At 37.9% G+C, this 24098-nt stretch overlaps 1 protein-coding gene across 1 annotated transcript in view; it reads left to right on the forward strand.

Annotated features, from left to right (window-relative positions):
- Musk (muscle associated receptor tyrosine kinase) overlaps positions 1 to 23595 on the forward strand; it is an 88535-nt gene extending 64940 nt beyond the window's left edge. The window contains exons 8-14 of the mRNA XM_070005978.1: positions 377 to 383; positions 7041 to 7304; positions 9909 to 10084; positions 17482 to 17683; positions 18465 to 18656; positions 20082 to 20230; positions 22931 to 23595. Of these exons, the coding sequence (XP_069862079.1) occupies positions 377 to 383; positions 7041 to 7304; positions 9909 to 10084; positions 17482 to 17683; positions 18465 to 18656; positions 20082 to 20230; positions 22931 to 23595 (1655 nt within the window). The remainder of the gene's footprint in view (positions 1 to 376; positions 384 to 7040; positions 7305 to 9908; positions 10085 to 17481; positions 17684 to 18464; positions 18657 to 20081; positions 20231 to 22930) is intronic.
- Positions 23596 to 24098: the final 503 nt, after the last annotated feature.

The raw sequence follows: 24098 nt of genomic DNA on the forward strand, positions 1-24098 counted from the left end.
GTGTGACTCAATGCCTAAGCTACACATCCATAAAGCCAGCCCTGTCTAGAGGGCTCTACCTACTTCCCTCTTGAGAGAGGTCTCAGCCATGTTTTAGCTTCTTAAAGGCAAAGTTTCCTGATGGCTAATCAGGGAACTTCTGAGTTGAGACACTATTTTAGGCGATGATGGCCAAGACTCCCTTGTTTGAAAACTGCCTGCCCATATAGTATCGGGATTCCTGGAGGAAGCAGAGAGCATTACAGAATATTGGACATTAGTTCTGTCAAAGCTTTCTTTCCAATCACAAGATGCAAATGTATTAACCTTCTTTTTAATTTTTTCCCTTTCTGTTTTCAAACTGATTTCCTCTGGGAATGTCCTTTCCTGTTCATAGAATGGAGGTAAGAAGCTATCTTTAGTCCAGTGTTTTGTGTATGTGTTTCTACTTAACTCATCATTAATTGTCTGCTACTTGTAACCTTTGTAACCATTGTACCCTTTTGGGAAGTTTCTGATGTCTAAGCCTTCAATACTCTTACAAGGTAATGATGATATTAAAGATAGGTAGTACTACTGAACCTTACTGGCTATCGGGCACTGTGGTAAGAGCTTTACAATGATTATTTAAATATGCCCTCATCACAGCATTATGAAATAGAAGCCATGATCATCAATATTTTTTTAACTAAGGCTACTGGAGAGTTACACAACTAGTAAATAATGCTGTTGGTAATAGAATCCAGGACCAACTTCAAAACCCTCGTTCACAGCTTTTTCTAGCAGATAAGATAGAGTACCATCTTGTAATATTAGGTAAACTGTAGTGTTGAACATGCAGTTCTAATCAAAACTCATAAAAACTATCATAAAAACTCTATGAAGTGTGCCAGAATTTCCAACTAATTTTACAACTGAATCAAATAAGAACAACTAATAATTATAATTATGATTATGACAATTGCAACTAAGGTTCATGGTACCTTTTATTTTTGAACTATGGACCTGGGTGCTATCTCTGAACTTCTGCTCAAGGCTAGAGCTCTACCACTTGAGCCACAGTGCCACTTCCAGCTTTTTCTGCAATTTACTGGAGATAAGAGTTTGAACCACAATCAGATCTCAGCCTCCTGAGCCTAGGATTATGGTGTGAGCCACCAGTGCTCAACTTCATGGTACTTTTATGAGCACCATTTTTCTTATTTTGACATTTCAGTGTCAAACAATTCCCATTCCCATTTTTTACAAGAGGAACTGGATGCACCAAGAATTGCCCACACCACATAGATAGGCAATCCACAAACCTATACCTGAGCTCAGGTACAGAGACTCCAGAACTCAGATCTGTAACTACTGCTCTCAGCCATCTACCACAGAAATTGAGCAAGTGTACAACTCCAGCCACTGATTTGAGTTCTATGGAATAAAATAATTTATTATATAACAAAGTTTGATTTGTTCTAAATCTTGTTCCAACTCATACAGCTTTGATGCATTTGTTTACTCTAAAAAGTTACTAACTTATGCTTTAAGAGACAAAGTACTGATTCCTAAGAATTCCACACTGAATCTGAAGAACCATGTGGCCTGACCATGGTAAAAGTTAAAATACAATGTGGGCCATTTGATGGTGAGTGCCATATGTGAGTACTTTTAGTACTCTTGCATGGGACTCACTGTGCAGTTTTAAACTAATTATTCTAATCCTGACACTCTATTAGAAATGGAGACACAAAACCAGCTTGTCTTTCCTATACCTGAGGAATTGGTATTTTACTAGGGCACACATACAGATTAATTACAAAACAACATAATAGAAACATACAAATTCCAGTGAACAGACATAGATCATCTACATGCAAGTAAACTCAAGCAAGGAAGTTAAAACTCCTATTAGTCATTAAATAAATGCTAATTAAAGAATAGTCTCATGTAAGGAATAGTGGTGAATGCCTGCAATTTCAGCACTTGGGAGGCTGAGAAGTCTAGCCTTGGTTACATAAAAAGTCTGAGGCCAGGCTGGGTTATGTAGTAAAACCTGTCTCAAAAGTGAAACAAAGTGCCTGGGAAGGTGGTTCGGTGGTAGAGCGTTTGCCTCCCATGCATGAGGCCCTGGGTTCAATTCCTCAGCACCACATAAGCAGAAAAAAACTGGAAGAGGTGCTGTGGCTCAAGTGGTAGACCATTAGCCTTGAGCTAAAGAGCTGAGGGACAGCACCCAGGCCGAGTTCAGGCCCCGTGACCAACAAAAAAAAAGGAAAAAAAAAAGTGAAACAAAGCACTTTTTGTTCCATTTTCTTTTTACTTGCAATTAACATGCACTCTCAAACTCTGCTAGTAAAAAGAATATTGCTACAACTTCTTCAATTTTGAGTTGGCTACTTTTATGAACCATAAAATGGTTATATTAATTACTGACTAAATCCACTTTTGGTAAGATATCCTGAGGGAACAAAAGTATGAATAACTATTTTAAGTCACCTTATACTTATTGATATAATGTATAAACAATACATAAACTGATACAAGTGGTTAATAACAATGCTTCTGAAACATAACTAATGGCATAGGCAAATACAAATATTATAATGCTAAGTAAATTTCTAGGTTACAAGAATGTATTGTGTATTTCAGAGTTTATTTTGCATGCTCATTGATTATATCTCCATGTACACAAATATGCCTACATGAAATCCTAATATATTTGCTTGCTATAATTTTGAAATTAAATTTTTTGTTTCTTCTCTGTACCACTTTTTATTTTACATAAGTGAGTATTAACTTTAGTCAGAAGAAATACATGTGGGTTTTTTGAAAACACGGTCATGACTTTCTTGCTGAGGACATTGCATCAGGCATTTTGAAAATGATATTTGATCTGAATTATGAAGCAGAAGTTGGCAGACATTTCCTGTAAAGGGCCAGGTATTTACTCAGGAAGGTAGACCTGATTTCCCCAGCCTCACTTTTGGTTCTGATCCAATAAATGTCACCTATGGACGTGAAATCTGAATTCCATTTAGTTTTCAAGTGTCATTCAAAAATTTTATTTTCGATTTTTTTGCAGCCATTTAAAATATAACTACCGGGGGGAGGGGGGAGGCTGGGAAGGGAGGTGAAGGGTAAACAAAGGAGGAGGCTGCAATGCTTGGTAAGAAATGTATGCATTATCCTGCCCATGTAATTGTAGCCCCTCTGTACAGTATGTTCTCAAATAAAATAAAATAAAATTAAAAAAAAAGCAAAAAAAAAATAAAATATAACTACCATTCTTAGCTCTCAGGAAAACACAAAGACACTTAAAATAAATACATATGTTTAAAATAAGATCTAAACTAGCTCAAAAGCAAGGAGTAGGAAATTTCAGTTCAATAGTAGAAATGAGTTCAGGAGCTCTGTTTTACACTGTGGGGACTCCAGTTACTAACAACATATTATGCTCTTGAAAAGTCACTAGGAATAGGTTTTAAATGTTCCCACTACAAAAAATGTATGTGAGAGAGCATATCTATGAATTAGTATAATTTATCTGGTCCACAGTATATAAATATTTCAAAACATCATGTTGTATATGATAAATAATATATATATATAATATCTGTCAATTAAAGTTAAAAAGTTGAACATTTTACTTTTGACAAGACTTAAGAAATACTGTATATACACCCAGTCATGAAAATTAGTGTAGATCATGATTTAGATTAAGGAAAAATTTAAACTAGCTTTGATTATGTGTGACCATGATTCATCATAATTGACCAAATTCTAGTATTTAAACATTGTACCATAACTTAATCTGAGTATTGCTAAAAGAATTTTTATCCATATACTGTATTTGTCCACCTCTGGCTTAGCAAATGGATCATGTACAGAGATAGTAGGCATAAAAAAATAAATATAGTTCCAGCTGTTTTGGAAGAAGCATCACAGAATCCTGACAATACCTTTGTTAGGAAAGTTCAAGGGCAAAGAAGGTAGCTACTAGGTAAGGGAGGATTTATCTATACCAGAACAGAGGTGGGGCTATCAATTGTAATTCCACCAGACGGGAAGGAGACAATGTGTAGCCATACTAGCGTAGGGGGTTGTCATAACCCAAACAGGGCATGGCTGGTCATCTTGATAAACACTTGACATGGTATTATGTGTTACCTTCATATGAACTGGAAGGTAGCACTGTAAAGTGTCTATTGAAGGTGATGCTTATATGTTGAAGAAAAGAGAAAGAGGGGTATGTGGTATAGTGAGAATCCTTTCAGAGTTCATTTGACTGCATAGGAGTGGAAGGGGGTTATGAGACCAAGCAAAGATCCATTATTACTTTTACAGAAAGATGTCAGGTTTAGTTTGTCAGGAGGCAAAACAGAAACAAGCTCCATGTGCAATATTAACTAGAATTTTAAAGAGATCATCTTGGCAAGGTAGTCCAGAATAATCAGCATTTTGATTCACAGGTCACTGACTCACTGGTCCAATGAGCAGTGGGACCAGCTGGTTCTAGGGTTGCCCCTACAGCAGTCTTAAGAACGAAGGTAGAGAAACACATCTGGGCTGGTTGTGGAGAGATTGAAGGACATGGAAAACACCACAGGAATCACCAGTGAAAAGTGTGCGCTCATCTCATTCCCCAGTTGTTGCTAAGAGCTCCTTCTTAATTTTTTTAAGTGATGAGTTCAGGAAACTGAGGGACAAAATGGCCCAATGTTCCTCCATTTCATGCATCTAATATTTAATTACCACATAAAATTTGAGGTTTGTAAGTCTCTGGAAAATGGGGGGAAAAATAAAGTAGCTAAAACACTGAAACTAGATAGACAAAGATAGATCGATGATAGTAGATTAAAAAGTAATACATAGGGCTGGGAAGGTGGCTCAGTGGTAGAGCGCTTGCCTTGCATGCCTGAAGCCCTGGGTTCAATTCCTTAGCACCACATAAGCAAAAAGAAAAAAGCCGGAAGTAGCACTGTGGCTCAAGTGGTAGAGCGCTAGCCTTGAGCTGAAGAGCTGAGGGGCAGTGCCCAGGCCCAGAGTTCAGGCCCCATGACTGGACCCCAAAAAAATTTTTTTAAGTAATAAATAGATAATTAGCATGCAGTTGTGTGGGGGGAAGGGAGAAGGAGAAGAAAAGGGGAGGAAAGGTGCTGTGTATGTTAGTTTCTATATATCTATCCATATGCTTGAATTGTGAAGCTAATTCAAGCAGATACGTTGCCCCAAGTCAAGTGCTCATGACCCCAGGAACAGCACAGATATATGGGAAACTAAGAGTGAATCGTGTACTTTGTATCTGTGGTTTTGTCCAACAGGCAAGAGAGTTTTACAAGATAGTGCTCTTTACCAAAGAAACCCAAAATAATAGATCTAATTTTTATTCAAAATCTGTCGTGTTTTCCCTTTTTCTTTTTCATGTCTCCTTGGTTACATAGCTAAATCTTAAAACTGATTGAGGATTCAATTTTATTTAGCCACCCTGAGGTTGTTCCAACCTTTCTTTTATTAATAGAAGAAACAGAAACTCAGAGAGACAGACTGATATTAATTACTTGGTAAGAGTCTTTTACTCTGAGGCTATCTTCATTAACTTTTCTTAAGAACTTTTCTTGGTTTTAGTTTCTTTTACAAAGAAGCTACATTTTGTTTCAATCATGAATATGTTTTTGGCATTTATGGAAAAATCATTTAGCAATTAGCACATGACATCAAAACCCAAAAGAATAATTGAGTGCAGAGACATGGAGAGAATATTTTGCTCTTACCCAATGTACTTGTCCTTTTAAGTCATATCCTTCCCCTATTTACCTTTCCTTTTTTCTCAAGCTATTACATATTATCTTTCCATCCTAAGTTGTTCTAAGAGAGGTCTTTAACCCTTTTTTCCTACTAGCACTATAGAATTTATGGTGTTTTCATCATATATTATCCATTAACAAACAATAATCTGAGTTTATTTGTTTTTTTTGTCGGTCATGGGGCTTGAACTCTGGGCTTGGGCACTGTCCCTCAGCTCTTCAGCTCAAGGTGAGCGCTCTACCACTTGAGCCACAGCGCCACTTCCGGTTTTCTGGTGGTTTATTGGAGATAAAAGCCTCACAGACTTTCCTACCCAGGCTGGCTTTGAACTGAGATCCTCAGATCTCAGCCTCCTGAGTAACTAGGATTACAAGCATGAGCCACTGGCGCCTGGTTATTATTTTTTTTAATAATAAGTTTTTTTTTTAATTGTGAAAATACCATACAGAGGGGTTACAATGACATGAGCAAGGTATGAGTACATTTCTTATCAAGCATTGCTGCCTCCTTTGTTTCCCCCTTACCATCCCTGCCTTCCCATCTCACCCCCCAATCTGAGTTTAGAATAGTTGTTTACATCATTCTGTAGAGATGGACCTTTGGGGCTCAATGACCCTAGGGGCTTCCTCCAACACACAATGAGAACATAACAGAGCTGAAGATGCTGCTTAGCACCTCCTGAAGGCCATACCAAATCCATTCTCCTCCATCCATGTCTTTTTTCCTTAGAGAAATTCTAGGGAGATGTGTGAGTGAGAGAGGCCAGGTGTGGAAGGTATGATAAAGATGTGAGTTCTCTACAAGTTAAGAATTTAACTATCACAACAAATAAACAATCTATCTTCTTAAAGCTGCAAGCATTTTGGATCAGATTACTTAGTATGCTCCATCATTTGTTAACCATCAAGATGATCATGTTTTTCAGATGGATTTTTTTCTCTTTGTAAGAAGCATATGAACTGACTCAGAAGAATTTTATCTAGAAGTCAAATAACAAAAATACCTAATCTATTTAGCCCATGACTGTTTTTAAAGCTTCTTATACCCTCTAGCACATTTGGCCTCCATAAAAGCATGTGGAGGTAAATAAAGATGGTATAATTACAGCTGGAAATAAAGATAATCTTCAAATGGAATGCTCCTACCAATTTGCTAGTACACAGAACCAGCATGGTTCTGTGATGCAGATGTAAGAATAGAAAAAGAAATATAGGATGCATGCCAAGGAATAATAGCACATGAGTGAGAATGTTGACTATTGCTTCTTTCAGTAAACCACAGAAAGATAACAAGGGCTACTGTACCCAGTACAGAGGAGAGGTGTGCGACACAGTCCTGGCAAAAGATGCTTTTGTGTTTTTCAACACCTCCTACGCGGACCCAGAGGAAGCCCAAGAGCTACTGGTCCACACTGCCTGGAATGAACTGAAGGCAGTTAGCCCGTTCTGCCGGCCAGCTGCTGAGGCTTTGCTGTGCAACCATGTCTTCCAAGAGTGCATCCCTGGAGTGGTTCCTACTCCCAGCCCCATTTGCAGGTAAAGCTTTCTATAGTAGTAAAGATAACATTCCATTGTCCTGACTGCAAATCAGAAAAGTTTACAAAAATGTCCTTGTGAGCAGTAGTAAAGGCAAACAAACTCTGGCTTTAACCAAAAGAGAAGGAATCACTGTAATCACTGATGACTACCTACAACATCAAAAACTATTCTATTACTCTTGTTAGCGTTGTTATCATAATCAAAATCCCTTACATCAATATCCCAGCTACGTACCAAATAGATATTCTGAACGAGCCTGGACTTCACTAATAGGCCAAGACAAAGAAAAATAAAGAGGACACCACAAGTTAGCATTATTTGTCAATAAATGGAGTCATGATGAACATTTGAAATACTATTATCAAGTTAAATACATGCCATCTTATATTCTAAGTACTGACACTCTTTTCTCATTTGGGAAGGAGGTTACGAACAGATATTTAAAATTTCCATATCCCTTAGAAATTGAAATCCACATATTTATGTTCCTTAGAATTATCCTTTTCTTTATTTTTCTTCTTTTATGTAAAATAGAAGAATTGCCTTGGCTTTTGAATCCAGTAGAAGCCAATTCTCCTTTCTAGATGTATTCATATACATTTTGCCTTACATTTCAGTTTCCTCATTAGTGAAACAGTTTAAAAGATTAAAGGATCAGTCACCTGCATGGGATACATTAAAAAAATAGCCTTTCCTAAATGTTTTTTAAGAAAACACACAACACAGCACATTTCCACTTCTGTTGTTTTTCTTGGTGGTAGTGGTGGTTTTTTGTTTTTGTTTTTGCCAGTCCTGAGCCTTGAACTCAGGGCCTGGACACTGTCCTTGAGTTTTTCTGCTCTTTACCACTTTAGCACTTTACCACTTGAGCCATAGCCTACTTCCAACTTTTGGCGGCTATCTAGAGATAAGAGTCTCATTGACTTGCCTGCCCAAGCTGGCTTTGAACCTTGATCCTCAGATCTCAGCCTCCTGAATAGTTGGGATTACAGAAGTGAGCCACTGGTACCCAACTCCATGTCTGTTTTGATAAAAACTAAGAACTATTTTAAATTTATATGATGTTAAAGCACTTTAGAAAAAGATAACAATAAGGTCATTAAATAGACATTACAAAGTTTGAGGGTTATTGGCACTGTAGGAATAATAGAATTTTTATCATCTAAGAAGACTGTATTGTAATCAGGCTTGGCATCTAAAACTTTCTAGGGAAACTGGTATTGAGAAAATTGTCTCATTAATAATAGGAACAAGAGGGAGAAGCTAGACTTATGGCTAAAAAGAAAATGAGAAAAGGCAGGTGAGAAGTAAAAATTGGTCTTACTAAAAGTTAGGAAATACAGATAGTTTCAAACATTCTTGCAGTTATTTGAAGAAATAATGCCTCTGTTGAATACTATATTTTTTAGTTAGGATTTCTGTTTCTTGGTCTTCTTCATAGGATCATCAAAACTGTAAATTGGAGATGCTGGTCAATAGTTAAATCCTTTAACTGGAAAGTAGCACATTTGTAATAGATAAAACAGTATAAGCAGCAAAGGAATGTTATAGTAGATTCTGTCAGCCTTCTCCTGAGCACTAGTAACTTAATGTTTTCCAATTATCTCTTAATTTGTGGTGACCACTAGGATAATATCTTGTTCACACAGTTGACACAGTTTAACACTGTGGACTGAGCTTGAAACAAATAACAATTAGATTAAAAATACGTTTCTCGGGCTGGGAAGGTGGCTCAGTGGTAGAGCGCTTGCCTTGCATGCCTGAGGCCCTGGGTTCGATTCCTCAGCACCACATAAGCAAAATGAAAAAAGCCGGAAGTGGCGCTATGGCTCAAGTGGTAGAACGCTAGCCTCGAGCTGAAGAGCTGAGGGACAGCGCCCAGGCCCAGAGTTCAGGCCCCACGACCGGACCCAAAAAAAAAAAAAAAAAAAAAAAATACGTTTCTCTCTTATGATAGTCATTGTGTTCTTTTTAAATTACAAAACCACATGATCCCATAGTTTAAAAAATATATAAGAGTAGGAGTGGCTCACGTGGTAGAATGCTTACCTCATAAGCATAAGGCTTGGATTCAAACCCCAATACCATAAAAAAAAGAAAACATAAAGAGAAAAAGAAAGATCTTGAGTGTACTTGGCAATATAAAACAAAATTTAACTTTTTTCTTCTCTTTATACTCTTTTCCCATTTTCCCACTAGAGTGCTCAACCATTTCTAATAAAATTGGAAGAAATAATCACTTGAGTATTTTGATTCACTTTTCACAATGCAAAATAAATCTGTGATTTCTTTTTAAATTATGGACTTGTTCATATCTGTGCAAAAGTGGAGATCATAATATAATGAATGGAAATATAATTAACACTCAACTGAAAAAGCTAGGTGTGATGGCTCATGTCTGTCATCCCACCTACAGGACATAAATAGGCGGATCATGGTCTAGGCTAGCCAGGGCAAAAAGTGGGATCCTATATCAAATCAAAACCAGAGCAAAAGGAACTGGAGCCATAGCTCAAGTGGCAAAATTTAAGCTCCAGTGCAAATTTGCCTTTCAGATGTCATGATTCATCATTAAGTTTTGTTCTACATTCAATACTTTAGGGAATATTGCTTAGCAGTAAAGGAGCTCTTCTGTGCAAAAGAATGGCTTTTGATGGAAGAAAAGAGCCACCGAGGACCCCCTGGATCTGGGACAAACCTCCTCTCCATGCTAGACTGCAATAAGCTTCCCAGCATGCACTGGGATCCCATGGCGTGCACCAGGCTGCCATATTTAGGTAACAATGTGTTTCCCTCAAGATTTGAAAATTAAGAGAAATTTACTATGTTTAATAAATAATGGTGAACTTAAGGTTTTTGATACTTTTGGCTTTACTAAATGTTGTTTTGCTTTGTTTTTCTTTCATACCTAATAACAAAATCTTAATGCCATACTAAGGGCACAGGTTAGCATGAAGACATATTCTATTTGTTCTAAAGTAAATTTGCAGGTATTTTTAACTGCTGCTTGGATGTCATCTTAGTTCATAGGGGACTTTTTAGCTTATAATATTTTCTGGAATGCGCAGAAAAGTGGCTATGAAACACCTCTAGTTTGTCTTAAGAGTAGGATAAAGGAATAAAGTTGTCTTTCATAGCCAGTCAAGCAGCTTTTATGCATGAACAAATAAAGCATATTTTTGCAAATGCTGAGCTACAAAACAGAACAGAATTGCTGCATGTTGCTTTAATGTGCTTTCTCTGTAAGGAACAATGTTGTCAGCCTTAACCGCTGGTTTAATTTCAAAAACACAATTTTCATATTTGAATGCAAAGAATGTTTTCCAATTATCTCTTAAGAAGCTGAAAGAGAAGTCACATTTCTTACACTCTCACTGAATTCACAAGGTATCCATATGCTCACTTAAAACAAATTTTTATCCTTTCCCCTTTAGATTATAAAAAAGAAAACCTAACAAGTAAGTAATTCTGTTTGTGCCTTTGAAACCTTATGTGTATGTATTGAATTTATGCATGCATATTTACACTCATACTTTATGACAGTCAGAACAGAATACTTAGTGCCTCTCTACCTCTCAAAGAGGTTATTTCCACCATACTCACTGAAAGTAGAGCATGAAGGAAGCTTACATCTTCTGTTTAGGTCATGAAAAATACTCATCCCAATAAAAGATATGAGTAATATCCTCAACCTCAAGTTTCTTAGCTATTCTATGTCTCATATGCCTATAAAACAAGCCAACTGCAAAATGTTGCCTTCTGATTTTGCATTTATGATTTTGTGTTATTTAATGACATACAGATGAAGACAAATACTCATTTCTTCAGTGAGCTAATTCATGATCTTTATTTGGACAAATTATTTTTGGGAGATAGGTACTCTGAATTTTGACAGAGTGAGTTCTTAATGTTGAATGTTGGGTATTTTTATAATAATTCCATGGTTTTTTTCTAGATAACACAAAAAAATTAAAAAGAAGAAAACTCAAATATAATCCCACCTTTTCCAAAAATGTTTCCTAGTTCTAGAATTAGTCATACTAATTTTGGGGGGGGGGGTGCTGTTCCTGAGCTTGAACTCAGGGCCTGGGCACTATCGCTGAGCTTTTTGAACAAGGTTAGCACTTTACCACTTAATCACAGCTCCATTTCCACTTTTGTGTGTGTGTGGGTGTGCGTATGTGTGTGTGGTTAATTAAAGAGCCTTACAGACAGTCCTTTCTGGGCAGGCTTCAAGTTGTAATCATCAGATCTCAGCCTCCTAAGTAGCTAGAATTACAGGCATGAGCCACCAGCACCCAGGTAGTCATAGTATTAACAAGTAGGAATTTTTTTAATGTAACACTGAGATATCATTTTTCTATAACATACTAGCTGTTAAATTGAATGAGTTTCCATTTCAGCTTTTCTGTCTTTCTTTTCTTCCTTCCTTCTTTCTGTCTTTCTTCCTTTCTCTCTCTCTCTCTTTCTCTCTCTCTCTCTCTCTCTCTCTCTCTCTCTCTCTCTCTCTCTCTCTCTCTCTCTCTCTCTCTCTCTCTCTCTCTCTCTCTTGCTTTCCTTCTGCTTTTTTATTTTTTTGCAGTGCTGGGAATCAAACCTAGGCCTTGAAATATGAACTCAGGGTCTCATGCTTGCTAACAGGTACTCCTGAGGCATCCATTGAGCCACCACTCCATTTCCTTTTTGTGAGTTAGTTATAAAGTACAGGCTCTGTTTATGCGTAGGCTAGGCTGGATTGTGATCCACCTTTCTAAGATTCCCTTTTTCTCTGGGATGGCAAATGCTCACTATTACATCATTGTGCTTTCTCCACACCTGAAGATTAACAGGCATATTCCACCACACCCAGCCATTGGCTGAGATACAGTCTCATGAACTTTTATGACCAGGCTGGGCTCAAACTATGATCCCCAGATTTCTACCTTTCAAGTAGTAGCTAGGATTATAGACTGAGCCACTAGGCCAGGCCAGACCCTACTGAGACAGAAAGAGAGAGAGAGAGAGAGAGAGAGAGAGAGAGAGAGAGAGAGACTCCCTATATCACTCAGGCTAGCCTTGAATTCACTGTGAAGGCCAAATTGGGCTTGAATTCATGATTATGCTGCTTCTGCTTCCTAAATCCTGGGATTACATATATATGCCACCATGCCTGGCTCCATGTAGCTCTTCACATAGTCTACACATTGAAATCAACTAGAAGCTTTAAAAGTATGGTTTCCTGAGTCACACATATATTCTGATGAATCTGGTCTGGGGTACAACTTGGAATTGAGGGGTTTAGTTCTTGAGCACAGGACTAAAATTCCATAGTTTCTAGATTTGAAGCTTCTTTGTCTTTAGGATCATGTAATGCCTTTGTCCTATTTATATTAGAAATGCAAAATCGGCTAAGTGCTCTGTTTGTCTCTTCTGTGGGATTTCACATATTTTACGGAAGCACTCAGCCCTGAATCATCTTCTGTTTCAAAGATTCAGTGGCAAAAGAACTATAATCTGGCTTGTTCTTGTAATGATTTGCTTTTTTCTCTGATTCTTTCTTCTCTTTCATCTTTATTCTCCCCACATGTACATGGGGAGTTAATAACTGCTTGGCAAACCCATCACTGTGCTAGGTTAATTACCTCTCCTAGTATACCCAACCATCCCTATGAAATGAAGTACTATGAATGTAATCCATTCTACATATTTCTCTATATGAGAAAGGCAAACTAAGCAACTTGCCCAAATTGACTCCTTTGGTATGGGAATGAGCCAGGGTTTGAACTCAAATTTATTTCTGATTCTGGCTCTGTCTTCAGAGCCTAGGTTTGTACCTGCTACACTTGGCTTTTCTTCCCTATCAGTTTTCTTCCCCAGGACCTCCAGTATAATAAAGCTTATCTGATTGTTTAACTGATTCCTTCTTGAATAGCTGTCACTACCTTTTCACATTCTATTGTAATTGATTACTTCTAAGGAAGTTCACTTACTTCATTTTCTCCATTTATTGATGATCAATGTTTGTATCACCTAGATTGGCATGCAAGACCTTTTGTGACCTGAACCTTGTATTTGTAGCCTGTAGATACACCCTAACTCAAACGATAAAATTGTTGGGTGTACTTCAGGCACACACCATTAACAGCTTGGTTGAATCCATCTTCACACTATTTCTTTGGTGTAGACACCATCTCACCATCCTGAATCTATCCCACTCCCTAGCACCATCATCCATTTTAACCCCTTACATATAATACTTTCATCTCAGACTGTGCTGGATACTATACCAAAATACCATAGAGCAGGTGGCTTATAAACAACTGTAATTCATTCCTCACAGTTCTGGAGACCGGATAGCCAAGATCAAGGCACTGGAAAGGTTAGTGTCAGGTGAAGGCCACAGACACAGCTGTCACAGACATAGCTGTGCACATAGCTGTCTCCTCACTTCCACCTCACCCTGCACAAGGGGAAAAGATTTGTCTAAGTCCACATTTATAAGTGACTGAATCCCATCAATGAGGACTTCTCTTCCTTTCAACACACAACTTTTCAAGGGACACAACATTTAGACAATAGCCCCTTTCATCTGGTTATTACTTGCTCATTCCTTACAACTTAAATTTACTTTAGAAAAGTAAAGGCATACCCTGTATGCCTAAATCTGATTGGATACTGCCCCATGTGTTCATGAGCATCCTGTTCTCACTACTCTTATAACAAACTCCTACATTTTATTGAAATGATCTATCTGAACCTTTTTTTCCCATCACAAAGACTTGGCACCAACATCCCAGTATTTCTGGCACCTTACTAACAATACCGATTTAATGAATGCATTAAGTTGTGGGCGAATGACTGAATATACTTCCTCAGTGTATGGAGGGAAAAAATAAAGAGATAACATGAATCAGAGAAGAGAAAGATACAAAGGAAAAGAAAAATGGTAAAAGCCAAGTGAACAGAAATCCAAACTAATTGTTTAGACACAAAGAAATAAGTAGCACAGTGTAGGGAAGACCAGAGCAAACAGATCTGAAGTAATTATTTTATTTAAGAAATAACAGCAAAACTATCCTAAAAGGATCAAGTATTTAAATCTATACAGACAGCAAGTTGTTTTCAAAGCATGTCCACATTTTAAAAATGAATCTTAGGATTGGGAAAGTCACTTAAGTGCTAGAGCCTTTGCCTAAAAAAAATAAACCTTACTGAGCCATCACAGATTTTTCTTTCAACATGTCATTACAATGTACTTTGATGTTTTTGTAAAAGCATATCCTTACACTTATACAGGAGATTACACTGCTAACCTCACACATTACATTGCTTTCTCCCACATGCTACACATGGAAGGAACTGTTCTGTAAAATCCATGTAGAAAAAAAATAGCGATTTCTCCCTTTTAGTAGTTGCTCCCACTTTATTCTCAACAGGAAGCAAATTCACTCATTTAAGGCCCCACCCCTCCTATACTGAGAAATCTAGGGGTGACTCGGTCTAGAGAATCAGACCACTTCTGAGGCAATCCTAGCAGAACCTGGGATGTGTATGCTCTGGGCTAGATGAAGCCTCCTCCTATTGGTCCTGCACCAATGTTTTACTGCTGTGCTGATGCTCTTGGAATCCCCAGTGGCTGCCTGAGTCACAGCAGTGATCAAACTTGACCTCTACAGGCTTCAAAACCAGTTACTAATCCAATGGTGGGTAGGGCTTAATCCTGTGTCCACTCCTAGACTAAGAAGTTTTACCTAAGTATCCTAAATGTCTGCTGTCACAAGTGTCCTGTCCCAAATGGCTTCAGGCCTCTGCTGCAACAAAGTTTATCTTTTGACTTTGAAATATATTAATTCATCCCCAAATACTTAATCACTATTTTCTTACTATACCAAAGTCAACGGCTAAGTCTATGTTGCATAATCAACATTGCCAGGTTATGTCATTAGTATTATTAACTTCTTAAAAGAACTTCAAAGTAATTTCCTCTTACTGGAAAACCTTAAAACATGGAAATTTTACCTCTTGGAAGACTGAAGGATTATATTAATAATTCTACAATAATTCTTGCTTATGGCTCTGTCCACACTTTCTTATTCACCCAATTTGGTAACTAATATGTGTTAGGTTTTTAAAAAGAGGTAGCTGAGTAAGAACAGCACCACGCACGTGGTATTCAGGTAAGGGGTAGGTTTATTCATTGTTCCGGCTGGCACCAGGCCATCTTGATCCTCCACATGGTGGGGAAAGAGAGCTGGGAGAGCTGGGAAAGAGAAAGAGAGCTGGGAAAGAGAGAGCTAGGAAAGAGAGAGAAAAGAGCTAGAAAAGAGCTAGTAAAGAGGGCGTCTGGGCCTGGGCTAGGCCTTATCTAGGGTATGGGCGGAGAAAGGTATGGCCACATCAAATTCAGATGTGACCTCAGCGGATGCAAATGTGACCTCTTCCAGGTGTGCCAGTTGCCTAGGTAACGCAGGTACTGGGCGGAGACTTTGCTGTGAGGAGGGTTGAGTCTGCTCGCCATCCAGGAGTGGACCTTACAATATGTTCCTATCATTTTCCTTAAGATTAATAAATGTAATCACTAATTATATACTATTTTGTTTTTCTTGATCTTGGATATGTTGTGGTAACTTGTTTATCACTCCTGATTTCTACCTTTCTTGTCTTTCTAAAATTAAAATTCAACTGATTAAACCACTGTACATATGTTTATAAAACTGACTTGACCTATTTTTCAGTTCTACCATTTTTTGTATGTGTATTCTAACTTATTAACTTCTGCTTGCATATAGCTATTACTTTACTACGTTTTTTAAAATTCTTTTTCTTCATATTTAAAAGATGATAAAACTATGAGTTTACCAGTGATCACAGTTTTGGCCACTCTTCACACACAATTTTAAGCATTTTTTTTCTAGCCTGTAACCATGGCAGAAAACCTTTGGGGTTGGGGAGATGGGAGGGCAGGGATGGTAAGGGAAAACAAAGGAGGAGGCGACAATACTTGATAAAAAATGTACTCATTACCTTGCTCATGTAATTGTAACCCCTCTGTAAAGTATTTTCACAATAAAAAAACTTATTATATATATATATGAAAACCTTTTTGTAGGCTAAGGGGATGCTGGTCCTAGGCTTGACTCAGGGCCTGGGAGCTGTCCCTGGGCTACTGTACTCAAAGTTTGCACTCTACCACTTGGGCCACAGCTCCAATTGGAGATAAGAGTCTCAAACTTTCCTGTCTGAGCTGGCTTTGAACAGAGATACTCAACTACCAAGTAGCTAGGATTTCAGGTGTGAGCCACTAGTTCCTGGCTTAATGTTAACTTTCTAAGAAAAAAAATAAGTCTTTTGTCTTTTATTTATATTCCTGTTGGATTAAAAAAATCTAATAATAAATTCATTTTGGTCAAAAAGTAGTTCTGCATAATTTCTTCTTTTGAGATACTGACATAGATCATGTATGTCAGTATTTCACAAATATTTGAAAAGAAGGCTTATTCTCTCTTTTTAGGCTACCATGTTCACTGTTGGCCATGCACATACTCTTATTAGTTGTTAAATATTCTATATTCATGTTTTTTGTCTTTACTCAATGTACTAAGAGGATTCAAAGTATATTTAACAAGGTTGTTTTAATACATACACAATAGAATATGTACTATGGTAGAAACATGACATCTTTTGATTGCCAGAACTAATGAAGACTTTACTTGTTTTAAAATTGCATTGATTGTTTACAATCAAGGTTTAGTTCAAGTTTTAGATGAGTTCTATTCATTTGTATCGTATTTTCAATTGCTTCCCTTATATGTATGTAAAAGCTCATTTCTGATAATACTGACATCAACTCTAATTATCTGAAAATATTTTGCCTAATAATTTCTATGACTGTTGTCAGTTACAGACATTGTGATACTGTATTGAGAGCAGTAGCAAAGACCTATACTTCCCTTGAAAATATATAAGACTTGCAAAGTCTGATCTTTACAATCTTATGATTCCCTAAACTGGATTTTCCTACAACTGCACTTTGCAGAATTCTTACAATTAGACTTTATAGCTATATAACCAGAGAGGACTCATGACATAAACATATTCTTAACATGAAACTCCATTTACTAATTACTTGAATAAAGAAAGAAAATGCTTCTTGAAGCTCTGAGAAGAAATTAAAAGAATGACTGTTTACTTACAGCATTCCCACCAATGACATCATCAAAGCCAAGTGTGGACATTCCAAACCTGCCTTCTTCCTCCTCTTCCTCCTTCCCTGTCTCTCCTACCTACTCCATGACTATAATCATCGCCATCATGTCCAGCTTTGCCGGGTTTGTTCTTCTCATCATAAGTACTCTATATTGTTGCCGACGAAGGAAAGAATGGAAAAACAAGAAGAGGTGAGATATGAGTTGAAGATAATCACATAATGAAATATTTTAAAATATTCAAAAATAATGAATCATAGAACTGGCAATGCAAAGAGAATTACACATATAAAATTTACCATTTTCTTTAAAAAATTTGTCTTGTGCTCTTGTTTGGCTTTTTGTACACACGACTAGTGGTGCTCTCCCACTTGAGTCACACGCCCACTTTCAGCTTTTTGCTGGTTAATTGGAGATAAGAGTCTCATGGATTTTTCTTCCCAGGCTGATTTTGAACTGTGATCCTCAGCTCTCAGCTCCTGAGTAACTAGGATTACAGGCATGAACCACTGGTGCCTGGCAACACCAACATTTTCCAAATGACATCCAGAGCCCTTATTTAGTGAAGTATCCATATCATGATCTTTAAAAATATTAGTGTGGGTTTTTTCCAGGCGATACCATGTCCTAAATTTAATTTTTTTTCAATAGAGCTTAAACTCAGGTCTAGGTGCTATCTCTGAGCTTTTATGCTCAAGGTTAGAGATCTACCACTTGAGCCATAGCTCTACTTCTAGCTGTTTTGGTAGTTAATTGGAGCTAAGTTTCTCATGGACTTCTGCCCCTGGGTGGCTTTGAACCAGGATCCTCATATCTCAGTCTCCTGAGTGGGGAAGATTACAGGCATAAGCCACTAGTGCCTGCCTGGCTGTAATATGTTTTATTTACTTCAAAATGCCACATTTTTCCCTAGGTCTGAGCCCAAATATTTTATCTTGTCCTGCATTCTTTATTGATCTTGTCTGTCTTGCAGAGAATCAGCTGCAGTCACCCTCACAACTCTGCCTTCTGAGCTCTTGCTAGATAGGCTCCATCCTAATCCCATGTACCAGAGGATGCCCCTTCTGCTGAATCCCAAGTTGCTCAGTTTGGAGTATCCAAGAAATAACATTGAATATGTGAGAGATATTGGTGAGGGAGCATTTGGAAGAGTCTTTCAAGCAAGGTAATGTGACCCATAAAACTATAAGCACTCTATTGAAATGTTACATCTGAAAACTACCAGACCATTAATCTAATGTAAATATATGATCTAGAATGGTTATTATCAAATTAGTCCATTTTTTGTGTCTTTGCATTTTCTGCTATAAATTAAATCTTAATAATTTTCCCATTTTGCTGAAAAAAAATAGTATTCCTGGAAAGGATACGTTTTATTGTATTCAAGAGGAGTAATTTATAAAAAACCTAAATATATCTTCATTTTTATAGTGTTCAAAGAAATCGCTAATACTTCAATTGTATTTCCTTTAGACAAAAGAATTTCTGTACTGAACCATAATTTTGTACATTGACCTTAGTGAACAATTCTCAGATTTAATTGTCTTGTTTTCTCTTGCTGTTATCTTTGTTTCATTTAAAGCTTACTTTGAATTTATGTTTTAAGAATGCAAAGTTTGGTATGTGTAGACAGATATCAAGTATATATTTATGGAATAGCAAAATAGCATAGGAAAATAATGTAAAGATTCAGAAAAATAATGAGCTCAAGAAAGAAGTAGTTACAAATCCAGTATTAGCTCTATGTTTGTACTGTATAAAATAGAATAAAAGATGCTCTCTGCATGGGTACAGCTCCACAGACACACAGCTGGGTCAGAGAAGGTAGACTTGGTCACTGTTGATCTTGGGCAAGACACAATTTTGCTTCTACTTATAGTTGTTCTGGTATTGATATTACATGAATAGTAAGCATTTTACAAATATTTATTGGAAACCAATAGTTACAATTTAGGGATCTATGGAAAACATGAGGACAAGTAAACCATAGTCCCTGATTTCAAGGACTTGACATTTTAACTAAAGATTAAGGGATTTGAATGGCAGTGATACTACCTGGAAAAAAAATTAGCAAGAACCTGTAATAACAAATAAACCAGATGTGAAGGGGCACAACTGTGATCCTGGCTGGGCAAGAGAAACAGGAGGACCACAGTCTAAAGGTGGCCTCAGACAAAAGCACGAAATCCTATCTGAAAAACAACTACAACTAAAAGATCTGTGGCTGTGGCTCAAGCAGCTGAATACTTGCTAGGCAAGAATGAGGCCCTGAGAGACACAGAGAGAGCAGGTAGGTAGGTAGGTAGGTAGGTAGGTAGATGGATAGACAGACATACAGACAGATAACAGAATCACACTGTAGAATCACTAATTAATAAATAATGCATTTTCCTTCAAATTTAATCTATATTGAGAATAACCCATTTAATTTTCTTAATAGGAGTCAAGGAAGTTTAAAGTATAACCTATTGTTGTCATCTTCTTTTGATTTTGTCTGTAGAAAAGGCTGGGGATGTGTATAAACAAGGCAAACACACCAAGGGTATGTATAATCTCCCTGATCTTCAGCTCTTTTCCACCTATCTCCCAGGGCCCCTGGCTTGCTTCCTTACGAACCTTTCACCATGGTGGCAGTAAAGATGCTCAAGGAGGAAGCTTCTGCTGATATGCAAGCCGACTTTCAGAGGGAGGCAGCCCTCATGGCGGAATTTGACAACCCCAACATTGTGAAACTCTTAGGTATGAAACTCTGAGGAAATTGACTTAATCAGAAAACGAAGGCTTTCTGAGCCTCTTCTTTTGTATTTCACTTAGTTATGCTTTTGCTTCCCTCTGATTAGTAAGCTGTCTCTGTTCCTTTTCTAACTTAAATGCTTCACCTAGGTTCTATGTTCATTCTGTGCCAACCCTGGAAGATGTGTGGTGCTTTCCATATCATTGCTTCCATTCTTCTCTGTTTTTGTTGCTTCCTGCCTATGCAAGAAAGCATTTAAAATATTATCCCCCATACAAAAATAGACACTGCCTTTCTATCACACAATTTATTAATGCCTCATAGTCTGCATCTTATACTTTGCAGTTTTATTTATTCTCTCTTCCCCCACCAGAATGCCATGGGAGCAATCACATAATTTTTGCTCATCTTAGTGTTGTCATTTATTAAGGCTCAGAAATTTACAAACATTAAATAACTAGCTTGTATAGTTAGATAAAAGCAAACCTCCAGAACTCACTTCTCATCTCTCATGGAGCTTCTATTCTTATTCTGGGGAGACAGATAAGAAAAACAAATTCACAAAATGTGGTATGCTGGAAATTAATATGTAAAGACTTTTTTGTGATATACTGGGTTTTGCACTCAGGGCTTTGCACTTGTGAGATAAGAATGCTACTACTTGAGCCTTGCTTCCAGACCTAACATCTACAGACTTAAAAAAATTCAAAGCAAAAAGCTTTTTGGAGTATGAGTTAAAATTTGTGACAGAATGTGATATGCATGTAAAGGTCTGACAGAGGTAAGGGAATAACAATGTTGAGACACTGGAAAAGAGCAAGAAGAAGCATTGCAAGAATTTACAAATGTGGCAAGAGTACCTGGTATGCTCAAAGAATGTGGGGATGGCTGGAGAAGAATGAGAGAGAAAGAGTTATCAATGACAACATCAGAGTGGTATTATGATAGAGAGGTAGAAAGAGCCAATTATGCCTCCTTAAAAACTGGCTTGGACTCTGAGCAAAGTAGAAAGCAAGAGGAAAATTTAATTTAAGAAGTGACATAACACGACATGATACGTGTGACTCATAGCTTTCTAGATCTTCTCTCTCTAAAATAACTAGCAAAAAGCAGAGTTGGAGGTGTGGCTCAAGTCAAAGTTTCAGCTAAGCAAGCAACCTGAGTGAGTGTAAGGCTCTGAGTTCAAACCCCAGGACTGCCAAAAATTGGAAGGGAGCATAGAGAGTGCTAATGCTTATGGCTGCATGGCTGAAAGAATGAAGGGTCCATTGATTGAGTTGTGGAAAACCCAGAAGTAGATTTACTTATGTTTTTAAAATCATTTTATTTAGTTTTTGTTTATGTGGCACCAAGGAATCAAACCCAGGGCCTCATGTATGCTAGACAAGGACTCTACCACTAAGCCACATTTCCAGCCCTGTAGGTTTACTTTTGTAGAGGAAATGAGACTACTTTCTCAGATACATTTGTTCAAGATGGTTATTCAAATTCCAGACAGTTAATGAGTTAAGTAGACATGAAGTTCAGTAAACAGCCTGATTTAGCTATAAATCTGAGATCACTGGAGAACACAGTATTTAATCCATGAAGCTAAGACACAACATTTAGATAGGAAAAGATATGAATACAAAAATGGATTAAAATATATAAAATATATTAAGAATAAAAGTAACAAGAATTTAAATAAATTTCAATGAGACCTCAATCTAAACTAATAATCTGTTTTTATGCTGATATTTTTCCCAGTTGACTTAATTAGCACAAGTTCACAAGTTTCCTACTTAATATAGCAAGATCTTCTGCAGATTTTCAAATGCCCTTCTGGCATTAAATATACATCTCCACTTACATTAACATCATTTTGTTTGTAGAATGAAGATCAATAGTAAAATACAGCCTAAACTGCAGCACATTTTACTGCTGCCATCTAAATATTTCACCTAAGGATCTTGGATTGTTTTTGTTGTTCTTTCCAAACTTGATACGTCTTCTTTGTTGTCATTCTTCTGAGAAGTAAACACAAACTGAGTGGTTCAGCCATGCACGTGGAGCAGATATCCATTCATGAATCTACTCATTAAACATTACTGAACACTGGGGCTGGGAAGGTGGCTCAGTGGTAGAGTTCTTGCCTTGCATGCATGAGGCCCCAGGTTCGATTCCTCAGCACCACATAAGCAGAAAAAGCCAGAAGTGGTGCTGTGGCTCAAGTGGTAGAGTGCTAGCCTTGAGATGAATCGCTGAGGGACAGCGCTCAGGCCCAGAGTTCAGACCCCAAGACCAAAAACAAAACAAAACAAAAACATTATTGAACACCTACTTGTGGTATATTGTGGTCATGGGAAATTTAAAGAGGAAGAACATATAATCTCATCTTTCAAAGTGCAAAGATATTGGAGAGAAACCACTGATAAATGAAATGTTTGTAAAAATAAAATAGTCACTGGGTAAAAGAACAATAGAAGGGAAAGCTAACTGTATTGGAAAGGTCAGGAGCTGGGGCACCCCAAGAAGAATACAAATAAACTGAACCTCAGAAGGTAACAGGAGATGTTTAGACAAAGAAATGGGTCAGAGTTTCACTAAGATGTTGTCAGCAAAAACTGGACCCCTTGTTTTCTGATCTGCTCATTGCCTGTTGGGGTGCTCGTTCCCTGTGTTGTTTTAGAGAATCGGTCTAATAGAGGTTGTTATTTTGGTTCCAGGCGTGTGTGCTGTTGGGAAACCCATGTGTCTGCTCTTTGAATACATGGCCTATGGTGACCTCAATGAGTTCCTCCGCAGTATGTCCCCTCACACCGTGTGCAGCCTCAGCCACAGCGACTTGTCCAGCCCAGGACCTCCACCTCTGTCCTGTGCAGAGCAACTCTGCATTGCCAGGCAGGTGGCAGCTGGCATGGCTTACCTCTCTGAGCGCAAGTTTGTCCACCGAGATTTAGCCACCAGGAACTGCCTAGTAGGGGAGAACATGGTGGTAAAAATTGCGGACTTTGGCCTCTCCAGAAACATCTACTCAGCAGACTACTACAAAGCTAATGAAAATGATGCCATCCCTATCCGGTGGATGCCACCAGAGTCTATTTTCTACAACCGCTACACCACAGAGTCTGATGTGTGGGCCTATGGGGTGGTCCTCTGGGAGATCTTCTCTTATGGTCTGCAGCCCTACTACGGGATGGCCCACGAGGAGGTCATATACTATGTGCGAGATGGCAACATCCTCTCCTGCCCTGAGAACTGTCCCCTGGAGCTGTACAATCTAATGCGCCTGTGTTGGAGCAAGCTACCTGCAGACAGGCCCAGTTTCCCCAGCATCCACCGAATTCTGGAACGCATGTGCGAGAGGGCAGAGGGAGCTGTGGGTGTCTAAGGTTGAAGATAGAAGCTCAGAAAAAAAAACACTACAATCTGCTCTCAGACTCCTTGAGCCAGAGAAATCCTATACCCCAGGCTCCAATAGGAAAGAATGACAGGAGAAACCAGGGGACTGTGTTTGTTTGCCATGTGATCATCAGACTCAGTGCAAGTGGTGACTGGACATGTAGGTTAGAAAATGTGTCAGACCAAAACGATAACCCTCCTTCATGCCAGGGAAAGTTTGCAACACACACTCCACAAGAACGTATGTCATTCTGTTCAGTTCCTGGATTAGCAGGCAGCAGAGTAATAGTCGGTTGTGTTAAATTTTATTAAGAACTGAATTCAGAGCTTAATCCCTGTCCACTGTGTAAGTGGCATGTGCTCACACTAGAAATTCAGATCAAGTATAGACAACTAAAGAGCGAAATCAAAGATTCCTACAGGCTATTAGAGTTTGCCATTGCTGTTTTTGACATTTTTTTGCATTTAATGCACAATTTTGGTTTTTTTTAT

Source organism: Dipodomys merriami, unplaced genomic scaffold (assembly GCF_024711535.1).
Source record: "Dipodomys merriami isolate MVZ:Mamm:240054 unplaced genomic scaffold, mDipMer1.0.p SCAF_11, whole genome shotgun sequence".
NCBI lineage: Eukaryota > Metazoa > Chordata > Mammalia > Rodentia > Heteromyidae > Dipodomys > Dipodomys merriami.